Raw genomic sequence first — 24,025 nt, 5'->3', positions numbered from 1 at the left:
TCCTTCTTGGTGAAATAGCCCTTACACAGCCTGGAGGTGTGTTGGGTCATTGTCCTGTTGAAAAACAGATGATAGTCCCACTAAGCGCAAACCAGATGGGATGGTGTATCGCTGCAGAATGCTGTGGTAGCAATGCTGGTTAAGTGTGCCTTAAATTCTAAATAAATCACAGACAGCAAAGCACCCACACACCATCACACCTCCTCCTCCATGCTTCACGATGGGAACCACACATGCGGAGACCATTCACCTACTCTGCATCTCACAAAGAAATGGCGGTTGGAACCAAAAATCTCAAATTTGGACTCATCAGACCAAAGGACAGATTTCCACCGCTCTATTGCCCGTGTTTCTTGGCCCAAGCAAGTCTCTTCTTATTATTAGTGTCCTTTAGTAGTGGTTTCTTTGCAGAAATTCCACCATGAATGCCTGATTGACACAGTTGATGTTGAGATGTGTCTGTTACTTGAACTCTGTGAAACATTTATTTGGGCTGCAATTTCTGAGGCTGGTGACTCTAATTAACTTATCCTCTGCAGCAGAGCTAACTCTGGGTCTTCCTTTCCTGTGGCGGTCCTCATGAGAGCCAGTTTCATCATAGCGCTTGACTGTTTTTGAAAAGTTCTGGAAATGTTCCGCATTGACTGACCTTCGTGTCTTAAAGTAATGACGGACTGTTGTTTCTCTTTGCTTATTTGAGCTGTTCTTGCCATAATATGGACTTGGTCTTTTAGCAAATAGGGCTGTCTTCTGTATACCACCCCGACCTGGTCAGAACACAACTGATTGGCTCAAACGCATTAAGAAGAAAAGAAATTCCACAAGTTAATTGAAATGCATGAAGCTGGTTGAGAGAATACCAGGAGTGTGCAAAACTGTCATCAAGTCAGGGTGGCTACTTTGGAGAATCTCAAGTATAAAATTGATTTTTATTTGCATAACAATTTTGGTTACTACATGATTCCATGTGTGTTATTTCATAGTTTTGATGCCTTCACTATTATTCTACAATGTAGAAAATAGTAAAAAATAAAGAAAAACCCTTGAATGAGTAGGTGTATCCAAACTTTTGACTGGGACTGTATATATATAAGACAATCCAAAATTTTGCAATAGTACATATCTATGCTCATACCATTAGACTCACTATGGACTTCAGGCCGCTGATGTGTCTGCTTGTTCTCTCTCTGCAGGAGGTCTTTAAGATCCTGTTTGAAGTCAACCCTGCACATATCTGGAAGGAAATTCAGATCAACGTAACTGCAACCAGGTACAGTAAGCCATGGTGTCACACTAAATCTAAACAACAACAGAAAATACATGAGCGATCAACGAAGTATCGTAATGTCAAAATTCTAATGCAATGGCTTTCCCCTTACTACAGTGACAGCGACGAAGTGAACAGCACCCTTTTTGATAACTCTGTGAAAATCGCCATCCCTGTGAAGTACGAGGCTGGACTTAGATTCACAGCGTGAGTACAGACAGCGCCTGCAACACATGCAGCGCATTCTTATTTGCACAGGTTCAAAAAAAACAAAAAACGTTTGACCGTTTTCCAAATCTTATCGTCTCCTTTCCTCATTCCTCCGTCTCTCAGTGACAGGCACATGAAGGAGGACCACATCATAGTGAAAGAGGGAGAGCAGCACCCCAGGGTCTTCAACGGCACCAGTGTGATAGGAGAAGAGGTCAAGATCAGCTACACGGTAAGACATGCATCACCAGTCCAAAGTTTGGACACACTGACACATTCCGGAATTTTTCTTGATCTTTACTATGCCAGGAGTGGGCAAAGAGGTCATCAAGGCAAAAAGGGTGGCTACTTTGAAGAATCTCAAATCTCAAATATATTTAGGATCTGTTAACACTTTCTTTGGTTACTACACGATTCCATGTGTGTTATTTCATAGTTGTCATGTCTTCACTATTATTCTACAATGTAGGAAATAGTCAAAATAAAGAAAATCCCTTGAATGCGTAGGTGTGTCCAAACCTTTGACTGGTACTGTACATACATACAGTATCATCCCAGTAATACACTAGTGAGACCTGGTTAGTCAGAGTCGAGTGAGACCTGGTTAGGCAGAGTCTAGTGAGACACTAATACCTGTTTAGATATGGGCAAGTGGTGTGCCAAAAAAGTAAGACATCTCTTACAAATATGTACCATGGTACTACTATTTACCTTGGTATTACATCTATTTATCACTTATTACCATGGTATTGCATCATTTGTACCACGGTATAGATCTGAATCATGGAAATGTACCATGAATTTAGCTTTTAAGTATGACGGTACTGCCATGCACCTAAATAACACCATGGTGTTGCCTAATCTTTACCATGGTATAGATGTGGATGATGGAAACACCATGTTTCATGCTATAGTGAGACCAGGTTAGTCAGAGTGCCCTGAGTCTGGTTAGAGACTAAGACCTGGTTAGATATGGCCAAGTGGTGCCCAAAAGTAAGACACCTATTCTGAGTTGCCTCATCAGCTTTTGAAGAAACTAAAATGTGATTCAATTATGACTGAAAGACCTGTGACTTTACTGATTCTCTCTGACTATGGTTTAATATTTTTTTCTCCAGAGAATTTATCAATTTTCTTTCCCGAGAAAATTGCATGACATTTCTGGGGTCACCACACTATTTTGTTGAGGAAGTTTAGTTATAGACTATGTAGGCTATGGCCGTTTAGTTATAGGCTATGTAGGCTATGGCTGTTTAGTTATAGGCTATGTAGGCTATGGCCGTTTAGTTATAGGCTATGTAGGCTATGGCTGTTTAGTTATAGGCTATGTAGGCTATGGCCGTTTAGTTATAGGCTATGTAGGCTATGGCTGTTTAGTTATAGGCTATGTAGGCTATGGCTGTTTAGTTATAGGCTATGTAGGCTATGCCTGTTGTTAGTTGTAGGCTATGGCTGTTTAGTTATAGGCTATGTAGGCTATGCCTGTTGTTAGTTGTAGGCTATGGCTGTTTAGTTATAGGCTATGTAGGCTATGGCCGTTCAGTTATAGACTATGTAGGCTATGGCTGTTTAGTTATAGGCTATGTAGGCTATGGCCGTTTAGTTATAGGCTATGTAGACTATGGCTGTTTAGTTATAGGCTATGTAGGCTATGGCTGTTTAGTTATAGGCTATGTAGGCTATGGCTGTTTAGTTATAGGCTATGTAGGCTATGGCTGTTGTTAGTTATAGACTATGTAGGCTATGGCCGTTTAGTTATAGGCTATGTAGGCTATGGCCGTTTATTTATAGGCTATGTAGGCTATGGCCGTTTAGTTATAGGCTATGTAGGCTATGGCTGTTTAGTTATAGGCTATGTAGGCTATGGCCGTTTAGTTATAGGCTATGTAGGCTATGGCCGTCTTTTTTGAGCGACGATCTGAATAGCCTGTAGGCCTACTTACTGTCTGCATGGCGTGGTCGCATGCAGCACTTTGAATTCATGCCGACTTTGTGCAAGTAAATAGGCTACAACAGCACACACACTCACAACCACACACTTGAGTGTTGATGATTGATCATGCAGATATCAGAGCAGAGAAGGCAGCAGAGAAGACAGATTCAGATGTACGTATTCTTTAACAGCTCCATTTCACGTCACGCTGCTCATAGAAATCATTCATTACAATTGACTAGTTTCTCAACATCATTTATCCCCTGCAACGAGAATGAGTTTGGGTGTTGGGGCAAATCTTGGTGAACCCGGCTCCCGCTATTAAACCGTATCTCTAACCTCCAGATTAATAGGGATGTGGATATGGCGACTCCTCCTCTGAAGCTATGGGTGAAGTACCCGTACCTCTCACCCAGAGAGAACATCCTGCTTTACCTGACTCACGTCACCTCCTCACAGGTAAGGCCTCTCTCTCTCTCTCCCTGTGGTACATGTGCTGTAGCATAGAGGGAGACTCTGCACAGGGTTCTCTGCCGGTCAACAGATAATCACACTGTGAAGTCAACCAGACTGCAGAATTTTAGTGGTGTGGATCAACTCGATCCAATGTGATGGATTGACTGATGGTTGATTTGTCGGTGGATCTTGTCTCCCACAGGATGTGAGATGCCATGCCGGCCATCTGATTAACCCTTTAAAGATCAACCACAACAATGTCCACACTCTCAACCTTAAAAAAGAGACCCTCAGTGACTTCCTGGTGGTGAGTCAACAGTGTGTGTGTGTGTGTGTGTGTGTGTGCGCGCGTCTGCGCATGTGCGCGTGTCTCACAGTGTGTATCCTCTTCTTTGCAGGGCTGTAAGGACCACCCATGTGAGTCATTTGACTGCTCCATCCCTCACGTCAACAACAGCCATGTCAATGTTACCTTTAGGGTGTGGAAGCCCACCTTTATCAAAGTGAGTATTATGGAGTAATTGATTGATTGAATGAAAGATTGAATGATTGTGTTTTTTGACTGATTCTGATTCACTCATCTGATTCAATTCTTTGCTGAGCAGGCAGAGTTCACCAGCCTTCATATGATAGTTCATGCCACCCTGGAGAACCAGAACACGGATCTCTTCATGTTGAGCACCGCGAATAACGCCAGAGATGTGAGAGCAATGACCTATACATTTTGATGTGTTTGCTTGTTGTCCTTTTTGTTGGTTTTCTGGGCCGTGTAACACTCTCGTTTCTATCTCAGGTGAAGATCCAGGTGTCTAAAGAGGCTTTGGGAGGTATACCGCTGTGGATCATTATAGTCAGTATCCTAATAGGACTTCTCATTCTGGCACTGGTCATCTTCGCCCTATGGAAGGTATGTGGGTGTTCACGACCTTCTGTCTGCTTGTGTCAATCGGGAAGAGATAACATAGCACAGGCTTGCATTATAGAGAGGTTCAGCATGTGTGACCATGTGTGCAATACACTTTTAAATCCATTTCCATTTAAATCCAAATCCATTTCAAATCCAAATCAAACTTCAGACTTGGATTGAATTGGGTTGTAATTCCATGTTTTCTCCTTTGCTCCGTTTACCAGGCTGGATTTTTCAAAAGAAAATCCATGGAGGACATGGAGAAGGAGGACATGAAGAATTAACCCTTCCCACCACCCTGTAGGTCTGTCTGTGCCCCACTGTCTTTAGGTCTGTTATCAGGTCAGTGAGAGGAGATACCGTAGGAAATACCACAACAACCCATTCACCTGAATGCCATCAGGTCAGAGGAAAAGCCAGAGTTTATCTATGGTTCTGCACCAACCCATTCACCTGAAAGTGATGTGGCCCATCTATATGAGCAACATGGTCTACCAGACGTAATGACAACTTGGTCCGGGTTCAGTGGAAAGAGAAGCCTTGGGAAACATTGAACTTGTACACTGTGGTCTTCCGTCTATCCAACTTGGGTACCTGGACCTTAAGGACCTAAGCTAGAAGAGACATCAGAAGACCTAGATGTCCTGACTCGGAACTGATCATATGATGCCACAACCTTATCAGCTTTATACAACAGAACAAAACATTCTCAGGTTTACTTAAAACATCCCAATGCCACTAAAAACACCCCAGACTATGGCATTAAACCAAAGTTGCCCAAGTCCACGTGAACTCTGGTGGGTTTGCACAGACAATCTGCGATGGGTTCGAATCCTGTGTCCTAGTTGTTTGATACTTTTTAATGAAACACTGTCAACTTATGGTAATATCTTAAAACGTGTTATTCATTCTATTTTGGCACATTCCTCATCTTCTCAGCAGAATGTTTGCTTTTGACACACTGACATTTGCAAAATGTTCTAGTCTTACAAGCTCAGTCTTTAAGGTTGATTTTTTTTGTTTGTTGTATGTTTTAACAAAAATGTTCCTCCGAGTAGTAAAGAGGTGTATGCAAGTGTACCCACCAAAAGAATATATTCTGTATAAAAGAAGAGGAGGAATAGATGCTTATTGACATAAATACTTTTATTCATCTTGTCACGACATGGGGGTAGAGAATTTACAGATTGCACCTTTACAGTATTAGGAAAACATTTGATTGTGCTTTAATGTAAGTGAATGTAAAGCTTGTACATAAAGTTGTTTGCAACAATTCCTAGAATTTAAGCTAAAACGGACATAAATCCAGCATGTATCAAGAAGGCCCTACACTCTTAGAAAAAAAGGGTTCCAAAAGAGTTCTTTGCAGAGGGATAGGGTTTTTACCAAGAACCATTTTTGATCAGAAGAACCCTTTTCGGAAGTCAAGGGTTATTTGTAAGGCAACGGGTTCTACCTAGAAACTTTAACATGCTAAGAACCATTTTTGGAAGAAAGGCAAGAAGGATTGTACATAGAGCCATATATAGTATTTCCCAGCATGCAGGGATATTTTACTACTGTAATATCTCTGTTTTTGCATGTACATTGATTGGCTAATACATTTTATGCTACACAAAGATAAATAACATACTGTTTTCTAAACTGATCCAATCTGTTGGTTGTTCCAGTTTAGATGACTGAGGAAGTCTCAGTATTCAGGCTTCCCTAACCTGGCAGTCATTCTGAATGCAGGTTGGGGCTGATTAATAATTCCACTTGTTGGCTATCCTAACTCTGGCTGGATTCCAATAGGAATTACACATCACTTTGCAAGCCAGCATAATGTGACTTGCAGGCCTGATGTAAACCAGGAGATTCCTAACACCACTGTCTTCTGGTATAACTAGGCCCTTAAAGAAAGGCCTTATGATATATGTAATATATTGTCATAAATAATTAAAGGCGAAGGCTAATAAGGCTGGTGGAACCATTCATAAAGGGTACGAGGAAGAACCCTCCAAAGATAAAAGGAAGAACCTTTTAGATGATGATGATAAAACAGTTCTTGGTAGAACCATATACAGGGGGTTCTTTGCAAAGGATTCTACCCAGCACCAAAAGGGGTTCCCCAATGGGGACAAACTGAAGAACCTGTATGGTTCTACTTAGCACCTTTTTTCTAAGAGTGTATATGTCAGTAATAGAGAGAAAATAACTTTGCTCCAACGTTTCTCAGGTGCTACGTACTGTATGATAGTATGGTGATAGTATAATGGGTATGTTCGGCCTTAATAATATGGAGTATATGGAGCTTTGACATCATCTGAATTAGATAAAACAAACAAACGTAGTATTTTAAAATAAAAATATTGGTCTTATATTTTGATCGAAAATCGAAATGTCCAACAAAATGTGGATTGGAACTAGATTCATTTAGCCTCCATCCGCTAAGATTTTTGTTTTTTGGCTCCTCTTTCTTTTCTTATTTTGGGAGATTGATTCGTGAGGGAGCCTACAGTCACCCAGAAAGCCTCTCAGTGGAGTGTAACCAGATTCCTGATGTCTTCATTTGACCGTAGCGCCGAACAAAAAGACGTTTGGTCAAAATCGGGGAAACTTGGGCGATTGACGGTCACATACTGGGGGTGATTTGACAGCCTATGACGGACCTTTAGAGGTTTGAAGTCACCATGTGACACTCGTGAATGTGAGTTGCATCCCCCCCCCTCTTTTGATATTTATGCACCTTGGCTTATTCTCCTCCTGAATCTATCTGCATTTTGTTCCCATATTTTGCATACGTTGCATTGCATATAAGAGACACTCATCAGCTCACTCATCACTTTTGAAAGCACAAGTAATAAAGATCAAATGTCTGTCCAATGTGTGAGATCATGTTAACACAGCGATCCTCCATCCTGTCCCCTTCTGGAGAACTTATTTGTCACAGCTTGGCGGTGATGGAGTCAGCCAATGAAGGCGTTGAATAATAATAATATAATATATCCCATTTAGCAGACGCTTTTGTCCAAAGCGACTTACAAGTCGGCTGGGGCCACTACTTTTACATATGGGTGGCCCCAGCGGGAATCGAACCCACGACGCTTGGCGTTGCAAGCGCCATGCTCTACCGACTGAGCCACACAGGACCTGAAGATTTGAAGATTTGAAGATTTGATTACGGATGAGTTGAATCAGTAACCATACTCTGGAACCCAGAACCAAACGTGTGTGTGTGCTGACCAGCTTCTCGATTAGACATTTACTGACATTCATGTTAACAGTCTGTCTCAAGGGGTTGTTGTATCAAGTGTGATGGCCCTAAGGTTGCATAACAACCTGCATTACTTTGACTCTCCAGGAGCAGGTTTGAGGATCACTGATCGATCATCTCAGTCCACTTTGACCGAGGGAGGGTGGGATGGAGGGAGGGAGGGGCTGAGCCTGCATCTGACTGATATGGTCCAGTCATACACACTGCTGTGAAATGTCCACTTAATGCACTGGTTTGTCATACTGTATGTACTCTCATTAGCACAGATTTGAAAGCATTTAGAAAGCATTGCACATGTTGTCAAGGATCTTATGCAAAAAAAAAATAAAGCCTTGTTTTTTAATGTTGGACATCAATGGCGTAAGTCATGCCATAAAACTGAATTAGTATAATTGTAGGCTATAGCGGGTGAGTTAGTTGTGTGCGTGCATAAGTGCCTCGTTCGTGTGTATGTTTGCGTGAGTTTTTGCTGTGTGCTAAAAAGTCAACGTTTTCTCTCCGAAGGGCAGGCAGCAAGCCAGCTATTTTGTTGCAGACAGGTTGCTCATGCGTTTGGGATTACTGTACACATCAGTTAATCCTTTCAGCTGGATCTTGTTCACAGTCTGTGGGCAGTCTGGGCAATGCAGGCATACTGACCCCATTACACACACAGGATGGGCTTCATGGTTTCAGATTGAAAGGAAAGGGGCAAGGCAGCTTCCATTACGATTATGCTTGTGTGTTCTAGGTGTTTGTGTCTTATAAAGAACAATAACTAAAGACAGACAGACAGACAGACAGACACCCACAGTTTGTGTTTTCATCCTCCAGGAATTCATGACCATATTATTGTGAAACCTGCCACTTCACTGTAAATGTGGAGAGCTGTGGTTCTGTTTAATTTATCTCAGTCTCGGGTCAGGTATATAACACCACATGGGTATTATTTGGGGATCTGTGGTGTGAGACAGAGAGAGAGAGAGAGAGAGAGAGAGAGAACCCTGACCACCGCTCTGCCTCAGAGTTCCGTAATACTGTTTACTGTCTCTCAACCTCTTTTGATGTGAAGTGGGAAGACCAACAGTGTGTTCAATGAATAATATCTTAAACACATTGTCAACAACACCCATATTATCTCAGAAGGGTAGCTCCGAGGGTACTGTATCAGTCACTGTCCCAAAATCAAACCTATGGGTCAGAATATTACTGTAGTGCATCTGGTATTGTCTCATGGTATGTCAGTTGCTGTAGAGGATTGAAAACGAACACACCCTGATACTCAGGTCCAAACAAGTTTGGAGAAATATGTTCACATTTACTACCTGACCGAATAGTAGGAGACTTTTTGAGAGCTTGAGGAAAGGGTGTATAGTCTTTCAGGGAGGTAACTGTGAATGGACGGGGGTCAGGGGCAGGGTGGGCTTGGGTAACAAATAGTCCAAGAGTCCCCTGTCACACTTCTGTACCGTATTATCTGGAAGCATATAGCCCGCAGATACAATGCAGATCCCCCTAAATCAGACTAGCGCATCACGACGATGACTCATTGGCGAATGTCCATGTCTGTGTTGAAAGACAAAAAGAGGGTGTGTCACTAAGCGCTTGAATTGCAGCAGGTACTGCATGACTAAGTTTGATTGTCATGTGCACAAGCACAGTGAAATGCCTTTCGTGCCAAATCTTTCCCGACAATGCAGTAATCAATAGCAGTAGTACTATAAAGTAGTGCCCCCGCCAGAAATAAAATAAGAAGAACATGAGAAAGTAAGTAAGCTACATACTTCGGATATACCGGGTCAGTTCCAGGGTCAGTGTCAATACCATATTTACAAGGGATACTGGAGTGGGAAGGGTAGATATGTATAGTGGGGTAGATATGTATAGTGGTAAGATGACTAGGCATCAGGACAAATGATCAACAGAGTAGCAACAGTGTACATGATTGTGTGTGTGTGTGGAGTCAGTATGAATGTGTGTGCATGTTATGTGTATGAGCAAATGAAGTGTGTGTGTGCACACACGCGTGTGAGCAAATGAGTGTGCACCGCTTGCCATCTGGAAGCAGAGAGAACAGTCTATTGCTTGGGTGGCTGGTGTTTTGAACAATTCTCCAGGCCATTCTAACACACCGCCTGATATAGAGGTCATGGATGGGATGGTGCTCGGCCCCAGTGATATACTGGGCTGTCCACAACACCCTCTGCAGCACCATGCGATTGAGGGCGGTGCAGTTGCCATACCAAGCAGTGATGCAGCCAGTCAAGATGCTCTCAATGGTGCAGCTGTTGAACTTTTGGAGGATTTTGAGAGCCCATTGCCAAATCTTGTCAACCTTCTGAGAGGGAAGAGGCACTGTCATGCACGCTTCACAACTATTTCTGAGTGTGTGGACCATTTGAAGTCCCTAGTGATTTGGACCGAGGAACTTGAAGCTCGCGACCCGCTCCACTGCAGCCCCATCGATGCAGATTTTGGTCTGTTATTAGGATCTCCATTAGCTGTTTCAAAGCAGCAGCTACTCTTCCTGGGGTCTACACAACATGAAACATGATATAATACAGAACATTAGTAGACAAGGACAGAACTACATCAATAAAAAAAAATCAATTTAAAGGCACACATCAATACATATAAACAAAATATCTAGGTCAAGTAAGGGAGAGGTATTGTGCCTTGAGGTGTTGCTTTATCTGTTTTTTTTTTAAACTAGGTTTGGTGTTCGTTTGAGCAATGTGAGATGGAACAGAGTTCCATGCAAAAATGGCTCTTTATAATACTGTACGCTTCCTTGAAATTGTTCTGGATTTGGGGACTGTGAAAAGACTCCTGGTGGCATGTCTGGTGGGGTAAATGTGTGTGTCAGAGTTGTGTGTAAGTTGACTATGCAAACGATGGGATTTTCAACACATGAATGTTCCTTATAAAAAATAAGAAGTGATGCAGTCAGTCTCTCCTCAACTCTTAGCCAAGAGAGACTGGCAGCAAAGAGCAAGACGTGCCGCTCTGTTCTGGGCCAGCCGCAGCTTAACTAGGTCTTTCCTTGCAGCACTGAACCACACGACTGGACAATAATAACGATTAGACAAAACTAGAGCCTGCAGGACTTGCTTTTTGGAGACAGCCCTCTCCCCATCTTTACAACTATTGAATCTACACGTTTCGGCCATGACAATTTACAATTTAAGGTAACACCAAGTAATTTAGTCTCGTAAACTTGTTCAATAGCCACACCATTCATTACCAGATACAGCTGAGGTCTAGAACTTAGGGAATGGATGGGCGCGTGCTTGCTCCCCCCCCTGTTTCCTGCAGTCCACGATCAACTCCTTGGTCTTACTGACATTGAGGGATAGGTTGTTGTCCTACGTCAGCCTACGTACAGTATACAGCAGATAGTTATCTTGAATGAATGATCTTATAAGGAGTCTAAAGAAGATAAAACACTTCCTGCCTGTATAGAATGGTCCCAGAGAACTTCACACACTGTCACCATACATACCTCACCACATCCCACAGTGTGACTGTTGTAGGTGCAGTGTTATATTATGAAGTCATCACCTGTGATGTGTCTTTTGCTAGTAAACTTCATATTGAGTAACTAAGAAAATAAAGACACAACCACAGTCTACAAAATTAGAAAGGGGTTTTGTGAAAGAAAATCCAATGTTGCTCCAGTTTACAAAATGTTTAAAAAAAATGTTGCTTAGGGCCCCCAAATGGCTAGGGCCGGCCCTAATTCATAGGTGCCTTTTCACTCAGACAAGTTATATTAAAATGGGCTTAACATGTGATATTAAAAGGGGCTTGTTCATGTTGGTGTCATTCTCTCCACATAAAAGCGTAGTCCTGTATTTGTATGCTACTCCTTGAAATGTCAGTACCCTCGTTGTCTCTGCCGTCCCGAGCAGGCTGTTACTAGTTACCACAGCCACAAAGTCATGGCTATTGCTAAACCTCGTCTATTTCCAAAATGTTTCTTCTAAAAAATCTGATGTTAAACCTAACCTTAACCACACTGCTAACCTTGTGCCTAAACAGCACCTTATATTAAGACCAAAAAGCTTTTTTTTCATACATTTTTATGATATCCATTTTTACTTTGTGGCTTCAATAACTAGTGACAACCGACCCGAGCGCCCCGTTCTGAACTTCAACAACGGTGAGAGGTCTGCTGAAGTTAAAACTGCACGGCGAACGAAGAGGCGCCCGCTTTCATCACCTCGTTTTTTCTCATTCTTGGAACGATGGAGTTGAATCCAAAGAGGACTGTTTTGACGTTGCTTTTGATCCAATGTAAGTACTTTTGCACTTCTATGGATTTAGATTAAGATTAGAAAACGTTATTTTGCTAAACGTGTCAAGTGCCAGAGATATTCCAGTGCAATACAGGCTACTGATGCAATTGTATCAACGCTATGATTACGCTAGTTGGCTCTCTATGGAAAGTATACAAATGTTTCTAAAGGCTCCCCTGAGATACCTGGGCACAAGATAACGTTGCTTCAATCTCTCAGTGACATTCCTTTGAAAACATGTCAGTACAGATGAGGCTGGAGGGGTACCAAAATATTTAAGATATTATGGATATCGGGAATAGAAGACTGGATTTGGAGTGCGGTGTATTGTGATTTTAGGACTAGTTATCCGCTAGATTTAGAAATAAGAGTGTTTTCTGCAGTTGAACGTCAAGAGTGTTGGGAAGGCAGCACTATTGCAGGTTAGATCAGGCTCTATTGCATTTCCATGTGTTCTCAGGTGAGAGTTGGGTTGGCAACCCGGTGAGATATTCTGTTGCCTGAAGCTATGAAAATGATTGTCAGCCAGGCATGCAAATACACTACATCACCAAGAGTATGTGGACATCTGCTCGTTGAACATGTCGTTCCAAAATCATGTGTTAATATGGAGTTGGTCCCCCCTTTTGCCACTATAACAGCCTCCACTCTTCTGGGAAGGCTTTCCACTAGATGTTGGAACAATGCTGTGGAGACTTGCTTCCATTCAGCCACGGGCATTAATGAGGTCGGGCACTGATGTTGGAGCTTAGGCCTGGTGCACAGTTGGTGTTCCAATTCATCCCAAAGGTGTTCGATGGGGTTGAGGTCAGGGCTCTGTGTAGACCAGTCAAGTTCTTCCACACCGATCTCGACAAACCATTTCTGTATGGACCTCGCTATGTGCCCGAGGCCACTGTCATGCTGAAACAGGAAAGGGCCTTCCCCAAACTGTTGCTATGGAACTAAGGGACCTAGCCCGAACCATGAAAATCAGCCCCAGACCATTATTCATCAATTTTTACAGTTGGTACTACGCATTGTGGCAGGTAGCGTTCTCCTGGCATCCACCAAACCCAGAATCTTCCGTCGGACAGCCAGATTATGAAGCGGGATTCATCACGCCAGAGAAAGCGTTTCCACTGCTCCAGAGTCCAATGGCGGTGAGCTTTACACCACTCCAGCCGACACTTGGCATTGTGCATGGTGATCTTAGGCTTGTGTGTGGCTGCTCGGCCATGGAAATCAATTTCATGAAGCTCCCGACGAACAGTTATTGTGCAGCCGTTGCTTCCAGAGGCAGTTTGGAACTCGGTAATGAGTGTTGCATCCAATGACAGATGATTTTTACGCACTATGCCCTTCAGCACTCTGAGGTCCCATTCTGTGAGCTTGTATGGCCTACCACTTTGCGCCTGAGCTGTTGTTGCTCCTAGACGTTTCCACTTCACAATAACAGCACTTACAGTTGACCGGGGCAGCTCTAGCACGGCCGAAAGTTGACGAACTGACTTGTTGAAGGGTGGCATCCTATGACGGTGCCACGTTGAAAGTCACTTAGCTCTTCAAGAAGGCCATTCTACAGCCAATGTTTTGTCTTTGGAGATTGCATGGCTGTGCGCTCAATTTTATATACCTGTCAACAAGGGGTGTGGCTCAAATAGCTGAATCCACTAATTTGAAGGGGCGTCCACATACTTTTGTATATACAATGTATCCTCATGAGGTTTACAATGAGCTGTGCGAAGGAGGGGGACACACCTACTTCTCTGGCAGAGGTTTGTAAAAGTGCAATATGTGCCATGTAAAAAAGCTAACGTTTCAGAACATGAGAACATATGAAAGCTGGTGGTTCAATATTCCCAGTTCTTCAATATTCCCAGTTTTTATTTATTTATTTATCCGTTATTTTACCAGGTAAGTTGACTGAGAACACATACTCATTTGCAGCAACGACCTGGGGAATAGTTACAGGGGAGAGGAGGGGGATGAATGAGCCAATTGTAAACTCAGTTAAGAAGTTTTAGGTTGTAGTTATTATAGGAATTATGACGCGACGACTATTTCTCTCTATACCCTTTATATTTCATATACCTTTGACTATTGAATGTTCTTATGGGCACTTTAGTATTGCCAGCCTAATCTCAGGAGTGGATAAGCTTGAAGTCATAAACAGCGTTGTGAATCAAATATTGCTAAGAGCTGCTCGCAAACGCAGTGAAGTGCTGTTTGAATGAATGCTTACAAGCCTGCTGCTGCCTACCACCGCTCAGTCAGACTGCTCTATCAAATATCAAATCATAGACTTAATTATAATAAACACACAGAAATACGAGCCTTTGGTTAATTAATATGGTCAAATCCGGAAACTATAATTTTGAAAACAAAAGTTTATTCTTTCAGTGAAATATGGAACCATTCCGTATTTTGTCGATCGGGTGGCAATCCTTAGTCTAAATATTGCTGTTACATTGCACAACCTTCAATGTTATGTCATAATTATGTAAAATTCTGGCAAACTAATTACGGTCTTTGTTAGGAAGAAACACAGTTCGCAACGAGCCAGACGGCCCAAACTGTTGCATATACCCTGACTCTGCTTGCACTGAACGAAGAGAAGTGACACAATTTCCCTAGTTAATATTGCCTGCAAACATGCATTTATTTTAACTAAATATGCAGGTTTAAAAGAATATTCTTCTGTATTGATTTTAAGAAAAGCATCAATGTTTTTTTTGTGAATGCGCTTTTGTTAAATCATCATCCGTTTGGCGAAGTTGAAGTAGGCTGTGATTCGATGATAAATTAACAGGCACCGCATTGATTATATGCAACGCGGGACAAGCTAGTTAACCTAGTAATATCATCAACCATGTGTAGTTAACTAGTGATTATGTGAAGATAATATCATCAACCATGTGTAGTTAACTAGTGATTATGTGAAGATTGATAGTTTTTTATAAGACAAGTTTAATGCTAGCGAGCAACGTACCGTGGCTCATCGCAGCCACACGGTCCTTTTGACGCTGCATTCGCGTAACAGGTGGTCAGCCTGCAGTTTCCTCATGGGTTGCAATGTAATCGGCCATAACTGGCGTCCAAAAATGCAGATTATCGATTGTTATGAAAACTTGAAACCATGCCGATTAAATCAGTCGACCTCTAATCTTGATTATTGTCCAGTCATATGGTCAAGTGCTCCAAAGAAAGTCCAAGTCAAGCTGCAGCTGGCCCAGAACTGAGCGGCACGTCTTGATCTTCAATGTAACCAAAGGGCTAATATAAACTCTATGCTGCCAGTCTCTCTTGGCTACGAGTTGAGACCTCTTGCTTTTATAAGGAACATTAATGTGTTCAAATTCCAAATGGTTTGCATAGTCAACTTACACACAGCACCGACAGACACACTTACCCCACCAGACATGCCACCAGGGGTCTTTTCACAGTTCCCCAGGTCCAGAACAATTTCAAGGAAACGTACAGTATTATACAGAGACATGAGTGCATGGAACTCCCTTTCATCTCATATAGCGCAAGTGAACAGAAAACTTGGTTTCAAAAAACAGATAAAGCAACACCTCACGGCACAACGCCTCTCCCTCATGTGACCTACTTGTTGTGTGTATGTACTGGCATGTATGTGTAACTGATAGATGCACACACACACTGCATGATCATATTTTTCAATGTATTCAAAATGTAAAGTATTTTGTATATAATGTCTTTCTCGTTATATGTCGAACCCCAGTAATACTAGCTGTTGCCATTGGCGTCGGTTAATGGGGATCCTAATAAAACAAATCAAATAAACTCCCAATAGACATGGATTCACCAGAGCCCTCCGCTACCCAGCCACTGTCCAATGAGGTGCTCAGTCAGTCACAGAGCAGGGATCTAAAGTGGGTTATCCAGCTTGCTGCACACAATGCACCCAGCCGGCTGGAACCACATTGGGACTGAATCAGCAAGGTTTACCCAGGGCCAGTGGGGACTCTCTCTGTATCTCTATCTCTCTCTGTATCTCTCTCTGTATCTCTCTTTGTATCTCTCTCTCTCTCTCTCTCTCTCACCTACTCATTTCCGAGTTTCTCTTTACTTCTACAATGTTCTACATGCAGCCTTCTACAATGTTCTACATTGTAGAATAACAGCGAAGACATCGGCACAATGAAATAACACAGACGGAAATCATGTAGTAGCCAAGAAACATCCATCAGTGTGACCACAACTCATTTGTGTGTGACTAATAAGGTGATCGTCACCTGCTCACATCCTGTTCTAAGATGTCTGCCCCGCCACTTGTCTAGCAGGTGGATTCATCTCAAGGCTGCATCCAAAATGGCATCCTAGTTCCTATGTAGTGCACTACTTTTGACCAGGACCCATAGGGAATAGCCTGGTCTAAAGTAGCGCACTACACAGGGAATATGGCGTCACTTGGAGTCTTTGGCACTCTCACAGCCCTGTTTTAGTGTTTGGATGTGACGTGACTCATTGAAGGCATGCTGAACCACGATAGCACTTAAGTGACTATACTATCATATTTTAGCTGTCTAGTAATATGGAGGAAAATGCTGCAAACTACGGAACCGGGATCCCTATTTCTCCATTTGTTTGGAAGGGTAAAGTTCACCTGGCCTGTGTTAGGTTAGGCCCTGTATGGTATGTGAACTTAACCTGAGTGTGGTGTTTAAGTGTTGGTCATTTGGCAGACGCTCACTCCCAGAGCGACTTGTAGTTTTGTAAGACAATGGCCATAGTGAGTAAAACCTTTCCTCAATAAAGCAGATATCAGCCAAGTCATTGCTGGTAAGACAAGACAAGACAAGTGTAGTGCGAGAAAGGGGAACGGGTGTTAGCTCCGAAAAAATAAGTGTTTCTATTCTTACTCGGCGTCTCTCTGTTCAGCGTCGGCTCTGTTATAGACCTTATGGATGGTGCCTTGGCGTGACTTGTCGTTCTGTCATCCCGAAAGGCCTCGCCAGTGGATCGATATCACTCACCCTCATCTCAATAGGCCCCCTCGGGTACTGTGTGTAGCCTCTAAGCAGCCACTGCACTGACACGTCTGCGCCTTAGACCAGCAATCTGTGCACACTGTCGTGCTTCGACTCGTCCAGATTGGAGATCACACGCAGCCAGATCCCGGTCTCGAGTCGAATCCATCTTCAAGTGCCTTTGGGAAATGTAAGGCCGTTGAAATCCTTACCTTGCTTTTACAATAGAACAATGAAAGCACTTCAGTCTGCTGTATGTGTAAATTGTGATAAATGCTAGCAAGGTCGTCTAAAAACAAGAGTTGAGTGTTATTACCACTGTCGTTATATTTTGAGCTTCAGTTCACATGTTGGAAAAATACTTTCTTTACGTTTCACTATGGATGCCAAAGGTGTTATGCCTTGAAGGGTGTGTTTGAATGTCTCTGACATCTTTACTATCGCAAGACCTGCCACTGCATAGCACTGCATTTCCGTTGGTATTAGGAATTTGTTGTTATTCCTGGTACAGCCATAGTATCCTGGGAACAAGGATAACACACACACACACACACACACACACACACACACACACACACACATGAAAGCTAAGCACCTCATACCACATATCACAGACGAAGAAGGTGTGGTGTTTTTTTGTTTTTGTTTTTGACATTCAATTCATCTCCCTCGTCTTACACAACCCTGAACCTCGCTGCTGCAGCATATTTGTGGTGGAGGTGAGTGTTATTTATGATAGCAGTGTGATCTCTCTCTTTCTCTCTCTCTCTCTCTCTCTCTCTCTCTCCCTCTCTCCCTCTGCAGGTTGGAGCATCCCCCGGTCCCTGTCCTTTAATGTGGGGACGGCAGGAGCCAAGGTATTCTCTGGACCTGCCCTCGAGGAGTTTGGATACACCGTGAAACAGTTCCGAAATCACCAGGGAAAATGGTGAGAAGAGACTACGGAGTCGTACATAGGCCGCCCTACACAAGCAGTACAGAGTGGTAGAAAGTGCTAGACAGTGTTACGTTCTGACATGGTAAGAACAGCATCTCAGCACGTCCACAGATGCACACTTGCACTACGCTGTGCTGATGTACAGTTACGACAGTAGCACTGTGTCCAAATCACTCTCGCACGCCGCACAGGGGCCAGGAGAGCTAAAAACAAGCCCGAGCTTCGTTTGGGTCTGAGAGATCCAGAACTGTTGTGTAGCTGCTGGATTTAGAACCCCTGCGGTGGGCATCCGTTTTCTCAAGCTAATGCTGTTCCTGTTCTTACAGTAGGTCACATGACCCTCAGCAGGGTTGGCAACGGAGCATGATCCAGGCACTTCAACACTATACTACACACACACACACACACACACACACACACACACACACACACACACACACACACACACACACACACACACACACACACACACACACACACACACACACTCACATTATAGAGTTATACTGCTGATCACCACAGAGCAGACGTCACAGACAGGGTTCTTGGGTTCACGTCTCGCTCACACACACACACACACACACACACACACACACACACACACACACACACACACACACACACTTCCTGTAGTCCGTAGTGCCATCTGTCTGCATCCGGGAGATCTCAGAGGAGACATTTTCCTTTTGAATACATCTCTCCAGGGACATAGCTGCCTTCCTTTCGTTTCCCGTCATAAACAAACATGGAGACTGAGCCTGGGTTAACCTATGGAGTATTAACAATGTGTGGATGGAAACATTGTTAACAATGGAAAGGGCTCTGAGAACCATTTAACTTGAGGTTTGAGGGAGGGAAATGATTGAGAAACACAAATAACTAGATGTCCACCACTTAGGCTGATGATGGGTTGGGTTGTATAATTGCGTCAAGGACTTAAGTGGACTTCAATTGAATGTGGTTTTGACTAACCTCGTCCCCGGACTGACTCAACAGGAAGAGAGCTGGCTGGTGGACGAGACTAGGTTTTGACAAAATGACAATGGAAAGAGGTTTACGGTTCCGTCATTTGTAATCTTGATAAATACCCCATTTGAAATGAGAGGCATAAAGACCTCGTAACCCCAGAGAAAAGAGGTGCCTTGTTGCGTTGAAAGCCAGAGTGTATGACACCACAGAGATGGCCAGGTGAAAGTTCTCTCCCTTTGTCTAATTGGCTGCCTCCTGTCTCAGAATGTGGGCTTTGGCTCTAACACAAAGTCAGTGGGGGCGAAGGGGAGTTTTGGGATATTCAGAGAAACCACACCGAAACATGAATGCCAACCATTGGCAAACGTGTGCTAAGTTCATAATGTTTCTTTAGTTGTCATCCCGTCACCATGGGAAAAGGCGTCGAACTCACAAATGAAAAGAGACTAATGATTGTTGACTTTCAGAAATCAGGCAATGTGTAAAAAAATAAAATAAAATAAAAACTCTAAACCAATACACAGCTTACCACTATTATGGCAAAATGAGGATGTTTAAAACCACTGGAACAGTGCTTGCCCCGACACGCAGTGAGGGCTTTGGCTCTAACACAAAGTCAGTAGGAGCGTCTGGGAGTTTTGGGATATTCGTAGAAACCACAACGAAACACGAATGCCAACCGTTGGCAAACGTGTACCAAGTTCATATATGGAACTGAAATGTTTCTTCAGCTGTAACCAGTAGAATACATGTTAATATCTGTAGAAACTAGCATGGTCGAGGAAGTGCTGTTATCTGACAAGCCTATTCTCCTGCATACTACTGATACCAGAGGTCATGCTTTGGGCTTCTATTCTGTCTTTATTCGGTTTAATATCACACCAACACACTGTGTCCTGGCCAAAAAAAAAAGATATACAGTCATGACTGAAATTATAGGCACCCTTGATAAATATATAAAAAAGACTGTATAAAATAAACAATACAAATACTGAGCGATAGTGTACACTCAAAACAATGGAGAGACAGAAATAGAGAACGTGCGTGTAAAATCCGTTTGTCATCCGTCACCATGGGAAAAGGCATAGAACTCCCAAATTAAAAGAGACAAATGGTTGTTGACAGACCATGTGTAAAAAATAAAAATACACCGCTTACTGCCATTATGGCCAAAATGAGGACGTTTAAAACCACTGGTGGTCAACTTCCCTGGTAGCGGACCCAAGTGTATCTTGCCCCGACGCGCAGTGAGAAAGATCATTTAGGAGGCAAAGAAAAGGCCAAGGGCCATCTCCAAAATCTCCAATTAGAAGCCACCTTCAGGCCAATATGCTATTTGGAAGGGTTGCCATTAAAAAAAGCCTTTATTGAAAGCAACCAACAAATGTAAATGTTTGAAGTTTGCTAAACGGCATTGGCACTTGGATTTGTACCGTGTGCTATGGTCCGATGAGACGAAAACAGAGCTCTTTGGCCATGCACACCAGTGGATGGCCAAATGCAAAAGAACCTCGTACCTACTGTAAAATATGGTGGTGGATCTTTGATGTTATTGGCCTATTTTGCTTCAACTGGTCCTGGGGTCCTTGTTAAGGTCGACGACATCATGAAATATACCGAGTACCAGGACATTCATCTGGTTGCCGCTGCCAGGAGGCTGAAACTTGGCTGCAAGTGGTTCTTCCAGCACACATGGAAATCTTCAAAGAAATGGTTAATTGACCACAAAATCAACATTTTGTAATTGCCATCTCTGTCTCCGGACTTGAACCTCATTGAAAACCTGTGGTTTGAATTGAAGAGGGCAGTTCATTAGCGCAGAGGATATCAAGGATCTGGAAAGATTCTGCATGGAGGAATCAAAGTGCAATTATCCTCGCAAGGGGAGAGTGCACAAAGCATTGAAAACAGGGTTGCATTTTTAGATATTTTTTTTATTACTCGTTTAATCAAATATTTTACATTTGAAATGTTTTTGGAGCATCAGTATTTAAGTAATAAGCACTAGAACCCAGGATTATTTGTGTGTTATCTTCCGACTAAGACCTGTTATTATCACACGACAATGCCTGGGTTCGACGGCCTTATTGCTTTTATAAAATGGTTGCCAATATGTTTGTTTTTTTTAAACGATGAATGACATTAAAAACATTATTAAAAATGTTATTTTAATGAGTAAATTCATTTTATTTCACCCTTCCACCAGATAATATAGTCCCGGCCAAAAATCCAATTGTTAGTTCTGAGGTTCTGAAGTTTTTAACCAAACAGGCTGGTCGTTAATTATATTCTCTAATTCATGCAGTCAGCATGCCAATTGCACGCTCCCTTAAAACTTAAAACATCTGTGCATTGTCTTGTGTGACAAAACTGCACATTTTAGAGTGACCTTTTATTGTCCCCAGCACAAGGTGCACCTGTGTAAAAAATCATGCCGTTTAAGCAGCTTCTTCATATACCACACCTGTCAGGTGGTTGGATTATCTTGGCGTTGGAGAAATGCTCACTAACATAGATGAAAACATATTTGTGCACAAAATTTGAGGGAAAAAAGCTATTTGTGCATATGGAACATTTCTGGGATCTTTTATTTCAGCTGATGGGATCAACACTTTACATGATGTCTATATTTTTGTTTTGTTTTGTATAAATTGACTGGCTGGGTTGTGATAAATCGAATGGAACCGTTAACAGGCATTACACATGGAATGTGGGATTGTGGTGCTATAACTATCAACCAATCAGCATCCAGGATCCAAACATCCCGTTTTATAAAGCTCAGTAATTGTACTATATATTTTATACTGCCTTTCTTGCTCTCCTTTATCAAGGGTACCGATAATTTCGGTCATGACTGAAGATTCAAAGCCAGCAGAATACGAAATCGTTTACAGATCAGCTGCTGAGTGGTCTCTCTGTTCACACTGTAGTTGGTGGCAGGTAGCCTAGTGGTTAGTGCATTGGGCCAGTAATAGAAAGGTTGCTCGATCGAATCCCTGAGCTGACAAGGTAAAAATCTATTGTTCTGCCCCTGAACAAGGCAGTTAACCCACTGTTCCTAGGCTATCATTGTAAATAAGAATTTGTTCTTAACTGACTTGCCTAATTAAAACAGATAAAAGTAGTATAGCAAGGTGGGGCTTTCCTCAGTGATGTGTAATGGAGTGGGTTTGGTGTGTGTGTGGTCATCAAGAAAGGATAATGCGTGTGACTTGTTTCTAGTGTGGTAGGATGGTCTGACGTCACGCTGTGTAATATAGTGGCCGTGTGTGTCCTGACTGATTGACTCACATGGCAGTAACACCATGGATCCTGAGCCACCAACGGCACTGGCACGGATCATTATGGCTCTCTCCTTCTCATGCAACAGGCAGAGTCTGAAAACATCCTTTCACTGTAAATGTCGCTGTCCTTTGCCCTTCGGGGTTAAGGTGTTTATTATACTTTCCCCCCTAAGGTTAGCTGTTAATGATGACCTTGGTAGAGTATGTGTTTACCTTCCACATCTGTAGATAATGAAAACTCTAATGGCCATTGTCTTGTTGTGAATGTATGTACTGTATCCAAACATGAAGTACAAGGACAGTAACATCAGTGTATTCCCTAACAATGGTATGAGCTACCAATAATTGTGTGTAATTTAGACATACATGCCATTGTAATTGTTATGTAATCAGTATGCAAATGTCTGTCTGTCTGCCTGCCTGCTTGTCTGTATGCATGCATGCGTGTGTGTGTTCCCCAGGTTGCTGGTTGGTTCTCCCTGGAGTGGATACAACCAGGACAGGAAAGGAGACATCTACAAGTGTGAGATCAGAGGGTCCAGTTCAGGCTGCCAGAGACTCAACCTGCAGAGTAAGACATAGTTCATACTCTTCATATTGTATATACTTTATACTCAACCTACAGAGTAAGACATTCTTCATATTTTATATACTTTATACTCAACCTGCAGAGTAAGACATAGTTCATACTCTTCATATTGTATATACTTTATACTCAACTTGCAGAGTAAGACATAGTTCATACTCTTCATATTGTATATACTTTATACTCAACCTGGAGAGTAAGACATAGTTCATATTGTATATACTTTATAGTCACCCTGGAGTGTAAGACATACTTCGTCCTCTTAATACATACTTTATACTCAACCTAGAGAGTAAGACACACTTCGTACTCTTAATTCATACTTTATACTCAACCTAGAGAGTAAGACACACTTCGTACTCTTCCTACATACTTCATACTCAACCTACAGAGTAAGGCATACTTCATACATACTTCATACTCAACCTACAGAGTAAGACATACTTCATACATACTTCATACTCAACCTAAAGAGTAAGACATACTTCATACATACTTCATACTCAACCTAAAGAGTAGGACATACTTCATACATACTCCATACTCAACCTAAAGAGTAGGAAATACTTCATACATACTCCATACTCAACCTAAAGAGTAGGACATACTTCATACATACTTCATACTCAACCTAAAGAGAAGGGACATACTTCTTAAAAACTCCATACTCAACCTAAAGAGTAAGACATTTATACGTTTCAATAGACATTCAAACAGCTCCAGCTATTCATTAGCCTTGGTCCCAGATCTGTTTGTGCTCTTGCCAACTCCATTGCTCTTATTGTCAAACCAAACATGGAATTGGCATTACATTCCATAAAGTGTTGGCAAGGGAGCAGAAACAGGCTAGCGCCCAGACTAGCTATTCCTTCTCCCCTTCTGTATCTCTATAAACACCTGCGCTTTTTTAGCAGTCACTGTATCGCCTAGCATTAGCTTGTGTTTCCCCACATTATTCCATTTAAAT

At 42.4% G+C, this 24,025-nt stretch overlaps 2 protein-coding genes across 3 annotated transcripts in view; both read left to right on the top strand.

Moving 5' to 3' along the window:
* Positions 1 to 8,379, top strand: part of LOC135517638 (integrin alpha-1-like) — a 70,799-nt gene extending 62,420 nt beyond the window's left edge. For both annotated transcript variants that reach the window (XM_064942130.1, XM_064942129.1), the window contains 9 exons: positions 1,194 to 1,270; positions 1,385 to 1,474; positions 1,601 to 1,709; positions 3,756 to 3,869; positions 4,069 to 4,173; positions 4,265 to 4,369; positions 4,472 to 4,567; positions 4,660 to 4,773; positions 4,998 to 8,379. In XM_064942130.1, coding sequence (XP_064798202.1) covers positions 1,194 to 1,270; positions 1,385 to 1,474; positions 1,601 to 1,709; positions 3,756 to 3,869; positions 4,069 to 4,173; positions 4,265 to 4,369; positions 4,472 to 4,567; positions 4,660 to 4,773; positions 4,998 to 5,057 — 870 coding nt within the window. In that variant the 3' untranslated portion in view covers positions 5,058 to 8,379. The remainder of the gene's footprint in view (positions 1 to 1,193; positions 1,271 to 1,384; positions 1,475 to 1,600; positions 1,710 to 3,755; positions 3,870 to 4,068; positions 4,174 to 4,264; positions 4,370 to 4,471; positions 4,568 to 4,659; positions 4,774 to 4,997) is intronic.
* Positions 8,380 to 11,865: 3,486 nt separating this feature from the next.
* Positions 11,866 to 24,025, top strand: part of LOC135517635 (integrin alpha-2-like) — a 30,597-nt gene continuing 18,437 nt past the window's right edge. The window contains exons 1-3 of the mRNA XM_064942127.1: positions 11,866 to 12,304; positions 18,087 to 18,210; positions 22,934 to 23,043. Of these exons, the coding sequence (XP_064798199.1) occupies positions 12,256 to 12,304; positions 18,087 to 18,210; positions 22,934 to 23,043 (283 nt within the window). The 5' untranslated portion in view covers positions 11,866 to 12,255. The remainder of the gene's footprint in view (positions 12,305 to 18,086; positions 18,211 to 22,933; positions 23,044 to 24,025) is intronic.

The sequence above is a fragment of the Oncorhynchus masou genome, chromosome 28, assembly GCF_036934945.1.
Source record: "Oncorhynchus masou masou isolate Uvic2021 chromosome 28, UVic_Omas_1.1, whole genome shotgun sequence".
NCBI lineage: Eukaryota > Metazoa > Chordata > Actinopteri > Salmoniformes > Salmonidae > Oncorhynchus > Oncorhynchus masou.
This window is presented reverse-complemented; position numbering and strand designations above follow the sequence as displayed.